Source organism: Nymphaea colorata, chromosome 9 (assembly GCF_008831285.2).
Source record: "Nymphaea colorata isolate Beijing-Zhang1983 chromosome 9, ASM883128v2, whole genome shotgun sequence".
NCBI lineage: Eukaryota > Viridiplantae > Streptophyta > Magnoliopsida > Nymphaeales > Nymphaeaceae > Nymphaea > Nymphaea colorata.
The window spans coordinates 19,110,770-19,120,611 of NC_045146.1; the positions used below are offsets into that span (position 1 = coordinate 19,110,770).

The window sequence follows — 9,842 nt, forward strand, 5'->3', positions numbered from 1 at the left end:
TATCCGCACAGTCAAACTCGCACTGCATCTCCCCATGGAAAGCCGTCTAGTTTGGACAAAAGGGCAGGTGACGGAAGAACGTGAAACGTGAACGATAGAAAATCTGTGTAACCTTTTCTTGTTTTTAAGTCATTTTCTCTCAGGAGTCAGCACTTCTACATTTTTAATTTGATCTGCTGTTTGTAAACAAGGATTTGTTTGGAACCTAGAAATCCAAGTAACCAAGGACAACAACAGGTCTTCTTGGTAAGATCTCCAGTGGCCAGAGCAGAAATCAGGAACGTTCATACTACTTGATTTTTCTGTTTCTATATCTCCATCAGTATATAGTATATTGAAGATTGAAGATATACATATTGCTCATGACACAAGTCATATAAACGGTTAGACATGCATTTCTATTGTGATCTCTCAATGCTACGGACATCAACCATGGAGCAAAGAGTTGTAGCCGGTAAGGTGGTCCACGTCCTAAAAGGACTTGTGTTCAAATCCTGGAGTAGTCATTGTCACGTCTCTTAGGGGTGGAGGAATGAACCACTCACCCTTAAATAAAAAAAATTAGGAAAAAACCAGTGGAGAAGGAAAATGTGACACCCCAAAAGCCGAGACTTCTGCCATTTTCTTTGCCTATGAGGTCCAGAGCTACTTCGAGATCTATGAGATATACAGCACATTTCGACATCAACCGGTGTCAATCCTGTGTTTGTAGCATGGATTTTGTTGACATGACGCGTCAGGTTGGAAACAATGCTAAGTGCTAACTCTCCAGCACCAACAGCATCTTTTCTTTCTTTTGAAATGGGAGAAATATATCCATTCCATCTCAATTATGGTTCACCTTTGTAATGATTTGGCAAAGAAAGCAGTATTGATAGGTGAGTTTCTCTTCCTTTCTGTCTTGTTTATACACTTTTCTTCCTCCTGCTCTTGAATGAACTTTAGTCTTCTATTGAATTTTTTGGGCTTTTTTTTTTGTAATTATGCATCTGTTAACTGTAATCGTTGTTCTTGAGACTAGAATTGACTGGCATGTTTAGGTGCTTAAGGTGTGTTTGAGTGATCATTCAAAGCCAGTTTTGGAAAATTCAATCTTGACAAAACATCATTCCTGAAACAAGTAAATAACATGGCCCTCAGATTTTTTTTTTTACAGAACATTGCATTGGATGTAACACCTACACATACAACCTAAGTTCTAAAAACTGATTAAAAATCATGTTTTAATAAAACCTGATGCTTTCAAAACTGTTTTTTCTAGGGTGACGCTGTCTTAGACTTATTGATTATATCATTGGAAATATTTAATACATGATATGCTTTTCTCTTTTGGCCCTCTTTCCATACTCCTCACCTCAGGATCTATAATTGCTTCGAAGACGCCCATCAAATATAATTTCATACATCTACCATTTACAACTCAAGTGAGTAACACCTATGAAAATTGAATTAACGATCTGACACTTATGGATATATCAACTCGAATTAGAACTAACAATCCGACTCGTATTGATATATCAACTCAACTTGTTACGTTATGCCCCTTGAAACAAGAAACTTAGATCATGTGAGAGTGAAACGGACTATAGTTTCACTCATCTACCACTTATAATTCAAGTGAGTAACACCTACAAAAATTGAACTAATGATCTGACTCTTATCTATATATCAACTCAACTAGACCTAACGATCAACGATCAGACTCTTATTGATATTCGAACTCAACTAGCTACGTTATACCCATTCAAACAAGAAACGACGATCATGTGAGAGTGAAACGGACAAGCCATTAGGTCGGTTTAGATTGAATGGCTGGTCATTTGAACCGGATCTGATCCATTTACATCATTGTGGTTCTGGACCCGGAGATTAAGGAGCCCTCCGAAAGTAGGAGACCTCGAACTCCGAAGTGAGGACGCGAGAAAGACCGCCAGTGTGCGCCCCTTTTTGGTCCGTTGGTGACGCTTTTTCCGGCGAATTCCGTGAGTAGCAACGGCCCTTTCGTATTCTTTTTCCGGTGAATGCGTCGTCGGACTCTCCCTGTCTGGCCAAACTCCTCCGTCTGCGTGGGGCAAATATGCTTCCTGAATCGTTATTACCGATTCTTCTGATTCTGCTGAACCCTAACCAGGACGCCATTTGGATGCTCCCACTTTTCTCTGAAAATAGGATAACTTGGGAAATGGAGTGTGATATTGGGACACATTAACCCTATTATCTCGAGTATCTTGATAAACTGAAAGAGTGTCCTCCTTTGACAATCTCATGATGGGCCGCTGCTCGTCTGTCCGTTCCTCGAACTATAAACATGTTCTCTAAATACTCTCTGTTTGTCCTTAATGATCTAACTAATTGGGTCTTTGTTCGCAGCTTCAGGATTAATATCATCGGTTTGATTCGAACTTCGTTTCTGATTTTGCTTCATCAGCATTCCGTCTAGCATGTGAGCACTACTATAATCAATGCTGTCAATTCACTGCTCTTCTTTAGAAGATGACCCAGTTCCGATGTTTACTGAATCTTTGGAATTCTTTTGTTGGATATCTACAGGAGGGCTTCCATTAATAGACCTCCGACGCCCGACGCTGACGAGGATCGTGAGCAGAAACCGACTCTTCAGGAAGTCATTCATATCAAGGTGTGATTGTAGCTATGGAGTGCGTTTTGTATGAATTCGCAGATTTTTTTCTTCATTTTTTTTCCTGGTTACTTGTTCGATTGACCGTCTTTAAGAACTTGGTTTTTTTGTCTCACGTCGGCTAGTTGATTGAGAGTGGAGAAAAAGAAAGATTGAAGGAGCTTTTGAGGGAGAGGCTGATTGAGTGTGGATGGAGGGATGAAATGCACGCCTTGTGCAGGTTCCTCTTTTCTATCTATCGTTTCCTTTTTAAATTTTTGCAATGTATGATTACTGGGTTTCTGTTGTTTGTAGTTATCGTTTTGGAATATTGTCAAATTACGAATGTGGTATCTCATTTTGGGGATATAATGGATCAACGAGTTCCCCAAATAATTCTTTGGTTTATGAGGATATAATGGATTCGAATAGCTATATAATTCTTTGGCTTATGGGAATAATGGACTAAGTTGTTTCCCATATATTGGCTTATACCATCGTTCTTTACATTTCGGACACAATTCAGGACTTGATAGGCGCTGTATTTTATGAAAATTCAAACCATAAATTATTGCGGATGATTGCAATACGAAAGAAAAAATACACTGTTTTGTCATCAGTTGGAATTTTGAATTTTTTCATTGAGGTCATGTATGGTCTAGAGTTGACAGGCTGGCGATTAGTTTCTCTATGAAGAACTTAACCTTAACAAAGGTTCTTGCTTTCTCCATCTATACAAGGTCTTACCTTTCTCCTTTTTTTTTTTTTCTACAGGGCTTTTGCGAGGAAAAAGGGAAGGCAGAATGTGACTGTAGACGAACTTGTTCATGTGATCACTCCGAAGGGCAGATGTGAGTATTGCAACATCTTTTCCATGGTCTATAAGCTGTCCATGTTATGTCCTTATCAAGTATACATCTTGTGCAAGTCCTCTGAGTTATGTATATTTTTTTTCTTTATAACTTTGTGTTTCTTGGGAGGACGTGCTATTCTTTTTGCAAATATTAAAATTGATGTCATACGTTATGGTGATCTAGTTTCTTATGAACTCTTTCATTATTTTTTTCAAGTAAAGCAGCCGCTTGTCTTGACCTTTTCTCAAATCTTGAAATTGATAACAATGCTTCTTGTGTTATACTTTCTTGTGAAGTCTGATGGCTTGTGGAAGCTTAAAGTTTTGGACAGCTATGATGGCTAGTTTCATAACAGCATACTTTTCTCCACAATGTTTGGATCAAAGTTGAGGGAATGGAACTCTAGTTTTCTGGGCTATGTATGCCATGCTCGCTGTTGCTCCGATGCATTCCTTTTCTTTTTTGTTAGTCTTAGGGCATTATGGTAGTTTATATTTTGCAGTTCTATGGTTGTCGTTTCATAGTATAACACTGTGTGTAGACTGTAGAGGCAGCTGCTTTTGCAGTCTTTCATGAGATTGCTCCTTTGAGTTTTCTTTCTTTTGGATAGTTTCTTAATCTTGGAAATATAAAGGCATTAGATGTTTTTGTCTTAGCTGTTGAAAGGTCTTGGATTTTACTTAGTCAGTCTGTTGTCTTTTGTTACAATCTTTGAAGAACTAAAATGCTGTGAGCGTTTCTGCCAGTTTCTTTTGTTCATCTTAACTTTTACATGCCTGTGCACATTACGTTATTTCTCTACCGTTAGTTATTTTTATCTTGTCTTGAACAGAAGTATGCTTTGGAAAATCCCGAGCAATATCTAACATGTGATTGCTTGTTGATTTTGTTACAACAAATGAACTTTTTTTTTTTTGCAGCCTCTGTGCCAGATGCTATAAAGGCAGAGCTGTTGCAGCGTATTAGAACCTTCCTAATGAACGTTCATGTTGATTAAAAGCCACGGGTTGGATTTACAGTAATCTGCACTAGTCGAATGCGATTTGTATGACAATACCACCAGATTCCTTCCTCACATGCATATGCTTAGGAAAAGAGATGAATTTGTTTGGCATGGATGCTACGTACAAGGGGAAGCCGTTTCATTGCTTTTGTAGGGAAGACCTGTTGTGAACGTTTCTTTATGTGATTCTGATATGAAAAATTCCCTACTTTAGAGCTCTGTTGTGAACAGTATGCCTTACAATTCTCAGATGGACAATTTCCCATTTAGTGCGTTCAGATATTGATTATTCTTGTGCTAAAGCTGAAACTGGAAATACTATTTTGCATGTTTTTGAGTAGTCCTCCAATGGTTTCTATGATGAAGGAAGAACGTGATAAATTGTCCTAAAAAATTTGCTATGCTAGTCCTCTTCAGGCAAGGATGGTAGGAGAGAACTATTCGCATAGGTACTGATGAAAGTCTAGAGTTATGAAAGGCATTCCGAACGAAAGAGAGAGGGAAGAGAGAGAGGACACAAAGCAAAATAGTAAGATAGAAATTCTTCTACGAAGGAAAAAAAAAACCGAATTTATCCGGCGGTCCCTCTAAATTTGAACTAATTTTTCGAAGGTTGAAGGCCCTTCAAGTCAAGTAGACCTGATTGATTCTTAAATCCAAAGCAATTTGGCTTATTTGGATCGGTTACTTCTTGGATTTGAATTTGAAGATTATAATGAACAGAGCTGATCCAATTGTCTTTTTGCTCTGAACCCGAGTGTCATGTTTACTTGCCATAATGTACATTTGTATATCTATTTACAAATAAATTACAGGGTAATGAACATGCTTTCAGCAGCTTGTATTGAAGAGTTTGCTAATGTTTGGGAATATGATGTGGATTTAGGTTCTCATCGGGATCAACTCTTCTTCTTATTTAAAGACCAGTTCGAAGACACTGTTGGCGACTTGGTCTCTTGTTATGAAAAGGATGATTCCATATCAAGATGTTGATGGTTAGCAGACCCACTGAGTCAAACCAGTGACTTGCTGATTCTGCCTGAGCTGCCCAAGAAACAGTTCAAGGTTTTGCACTAAACTGGTACCAAGGCGGTTAAGACTCCGGTTGTTAACCTACCCAAGTGATCAACTGAACGAGTTGGGTTTGCCTTTTTAAGCAAAGGCTCAAGGGTCAAAACTTTGTGAACTCAACTGAGCGCTTGATTTGGTATTTTTAGAAACTTAAATTTAGAATTAAGCAAATCGGAGATTTTGAACTTTCTGAGTTGCTTAAGCATTAAGAACCGTTGAGATGAAGATTTTTCAAATGCATTTAAAAAAAAAACAATTTAAATTCAAACAAATGCAAGAAAAGTAAAATTCCCAAGTCATTTGAGTTGTCCGAAATGACTCATTTACTGGTTAAAAAACTCAGGCTTACTCCATGGCAAGCTTCAAGGATTTTGTCAGCTAAAGCTCACTTGGCATAGGAGACTCCAGGAGTTCCACCATTTTCCCCTTTTCCTGGATAGCCAATCTGAGTTTAGGTGAACCACTATTCGAGCGTTAAACCTTTCGGCTTCCTTCAACTTGAAGATCTGAAGTCCAGCCAACTATTCAGGTAGCCAGAGCTCTAATTGGCAGTTTTCCACTTGAGTGATCAGAAAACTAAGAAGCTTGAACCTTTTCTCATCCCTTTCCCCGGTTGAACTTAGGTTGCTTTTGAAAGCTTCCATCTAAACAATCGTCAACCCATCATAGAAACAGTGCGCTCGCAATCGTCTCCACATGCCTTGGATATGGTAACTCAACCGCGTCTCTGGGATTAAGCGGGAAAAGTGCTTACGCTATACTTATGAGAAGTTATCCATTGTTCTAGTTGTGGTTATCCATTGTTCTAGATGCAACCTTAAGATCGATCTGTCCAAGTTATTGCGCTTAGAAGAATGTCTATGGCGTCAAAAATCTAGAATAAAGTGGTTGAGGGATGGTGACCTTAATACTAAGTTTTTCCAGGGTATCGCCAATGGTAGGAGACGGAGGAACAAGATTGCCTCCATTTCCCATGACGGACGACTCCTCACCGACATGCCGGAGATTTTTACAGCTTGCACGGATTATTTTGCTGTCCTGTTAGGGACCTCCGATGGTGTCAGAAACCTACCGTCCTTTCTCGCTTCAGGCCCCACAGTGTCGCCAGAGGAGAATGCTGACCTGCTGAAACCTATAACTGCTATAGAAATCCAGTGGGCAGTAATGGAGGCTGACAGGGATTCTGCGCCTGGCCCAGACGGCTTTGGCAATAGCTTCTTCCAGAGGAATTGGAATATTGTTCAGGAAGCAGTAGCAGGGGTGATTCATGGTTTCTTTGACTCCAGAAAATTGGTGAAGTCTATCAACAAGACCCACATTATTCTTCTGCCCAAGGAGCAAGGTGCTACGCAGGTGGACAAACTTCGACCCATCTCTCTCTGCACAAGCACGCTGAAATTCATCACGAGGATTATGGTCCAGCGTATGAGGCCTATACTTAACAGAATCATATCCAAGAACCAAAGTGCCTTTCTGCCCGAAAGATGCATACAGGACAGTTTCCTTCTAAGCCAAGAAATAGTTCACATATTGCATAACAGTAAGAAACCAACAGCCTGTGTTAAGATAGACTTAAGTAAGGCGTATGATAGAAGGCTGCTCTTTGCCATCTTGGGTTTCATGATCTATGGATACAGAAAGTTATGACTATCGTCAGTCAATTCAGCCATGCTTATCAAAGGCAAAGAAGGAACTTGGTTTGTGAACAAGAGAGGACTTAGACAGGGGGATCCACTTTCCCCCTACCTTTTTATCTCAGTAATGGAAATGCTTACTCGCAGCACTCAAGCGCATATTAACAGCAATCAAATTAAAATTCCCTCCATGGGGGCAGGTCTCACCTCCCCTTTCTCCACGTTATATGCAGGCGATATAATCTTCTTCATTGATAGGAAATTACAGAACTTGCGTCACTTGAAAGGGTGCTTGGACGAGTTTTCCTCCTGCTCTGGCCTGGTTATGAACATTGATAAAAGTTCAGTCCTCTCCTTCAATATGAACAGCCAGGTGCTCTCCCAGATAGAGCGTGAAATGGGTTGGCACCAAGGTCAGCTTCCCACCACCTATCTTGGCATTCCCCTCCAGACGACAGACTTGATTGAGGCACAATGCAGGCCGTTAATCCTTCGCTCGACTCAAAAGCTCGCAGTCTGGAAACAAAAATGCCTCTCTTTCGCAGGTCGACTGAGCTTAATCAAGCATGTGCTCTCATTGGTGCCAAGCTATTGGAGCCTTGTTGTCAAAATTCCCGCGTCAACCTGTAAATACTTGAACAAGATGGCAACTGACTTTCTTTGGGGCGACATGGCAGACTGCAAAAGTTACCACCGCATGAAATGGTCCACCCTATGCCTCCCAAAGTTAGAGGGAGGCGTAGGCCTAAGAGACATCAAGGAAACCAATATGGCTAATATGGCGTTCTTATTTTACCGAGTGTCGTAACAGGCCTCTCCTTGGGCATCCCTGGTTAAAGGTCGGTATTGCGAGCGGAAAGGATTACTAGACAGCAGCATTAGGGGCAAAAGAGTGTCCATAGCTTGGCGCGGGGCATTGCAGTATTGGCGCAAGATTAAAGAGCAAGTCGCATGGAAGATCGGCAATGGTTCCTTGGTCAAGTTTTGGACAGACCATTGGGGAGAGGATCGGCTGATAGAGAAGGTCCCTATTACTCATCTTCATCTAGTTCAAGATAGCCTCACCTGCTCAGTGAAAGGAGATCATCGAGGTGAATGGGAAGTTCATTATGGACTTCCTTGCCAGCCTTAACATCCCATTTACTTGTCCTAGGATTGAAGCTGAGCAGCATGACGCTTTGGTATGGAAGAATGCAGACAAAGGTGAGATCAACCGGCATGGAATCTGGCAGAGACTTCGGAAGAAAGGCAACGAGTTTAATGACCATATTCTAGTGTGGAAAGGAAGACGACTTCCAAGGGCTGCCTGGGTGGTCTATTTAGGTAGTGCTGGTCATCTTCCAACGGATGGGCTTGTGCAAAATCAAGGTCGAGCCCTCGCTTTCAGGTGCCCAGTTTGCAAGCATGCGAGCGAAGATATCAAACACGTATTTTTTTATGTAAATGTGCACAGTTTACTTGGTCCTGCATCTATGGCAAGTTTGGCAGGACTGCACCATGGCATAGGAGCCCTCCTAACATCATGCAAGCACTCAATCAGTGGCATAAGAAAGGCTTCAAAGATAAAACTCTCGACAAATGCTGGAAAGATAGCTTCCACATGACGATTTGGTTTATTTGGAGAACCCGTAACCACTTGAAACATAAAGGAGACATTCCTTTAAGCAACTTGGCCAAACAATTTTGGTCGAACTGTTGTGAGCATTGGTGGACTTATCAGTGGACTGAATCGCAACAGGTGAAAACTCAAAACTGGCTTCGGACTGAGATCCTATGGAGTGATGGAGTTCACAGAGATGATACATGGGTGGAAATCAGCATCACTTCTTGGGTTAAGGCTGGCAGGAAAAGGGGTAGCAGGCCTCATTAGAGACGCTGCAGGACGGTTTCGTTATGGTTTGGCATGCTGGTTTGAGATGAGTTCTGCCTGGCGGGAGACTGAGGTTCTGATGGAATGTATCCTCAACCTGGCTAATTTGGTAGATAACCAAGGGCGCATCTACATACTAGCAAATGATGGCGACTGGAAGCAGCACCTACGTTCTCTAACTGAACGCAGAATGGACATTGTGCCTAACTCGCCTTTGACAAACAGACTCTTCAGCAGGTTCGCCATTTGCAAGAGATGGCCTCTTGCTGAAGCCACCAATCTTTTGTTGCTTATTCCGGATAATGGACTGTATACTAAATGGAATCCCGTAGATATCATGTGGGATCCATTGCAAGAAAATTCCCTGAGGGGCTGAGGTCCGTGAGGACCCATTTTTTGCTGTAAATACCTCCTCATTTTGTTGCAATAAAAGGATGAGGGCCTACCCCCCAAGCAGTCTTTGTCCGGAAGATAGGACTCACAGAAGATCACGGAGAAACGGATGAATTACATAACATGAAAGCATATTTTAAATGCAAAAGCAGAAACTTGCCACGCCAAGAGGGCTAGGAGATGAGGATGAGCCAGCCACTGGGGCATCGGCCACGTTCGATTGGTGGCCTTCGAATTCATGAAAAATAAGCTCCGGCTAAGAGATCGATTGACTTGAGCAGTATCGTGATTGCAAAAGGTATAAAACTGATATTCAAGTTTGTCTACTAATATTGGCCATGGAAACCAATTTAGTTGCATAAAAGGGCAAGTGAGATGGGATCATATAATGACAAAAGGG

General features: G+C 41.2%; 1 protein-coding gene across 2 annotated transcripts; it reads left to right on the forward strand.

Moving 5' to 3' along the window:
• The first annotated feature begins 1,869 nt into the window (after positions 1-1,869).
• Positions 1,870-4,693, forward strand: LOC116260132 (transcription and mRNA export factor ENY2). Of its 2 annotated transcripts, none has more exons than XM_031638231.2 (6): positions 1,870-1,982; positions 2,371-2,443; positions 2,551-2,638; positions 2,764-2,858; positions 3,392-3,468; positions 4,392-4,693. In XM_031638231.2, coding segments are annotated over exons 2-6 (339 nt in total). In that variant the 5' UTR covers positions 1,870-1,982; positions 2,371-2,441; the 3' UTR covers positions 4,469-4,693. The 2 variants fall into 2 exon arrangements, with proteins under 2 accessions (XP_031494091.1, XP_049935596.1); XM_050079639.1 differs by having other exon boundaries at positions 1,915-1,982; positions 2,377-2,443.
• Positions 4,694-9,842: the final 5,149 nt, after the last annotated feature.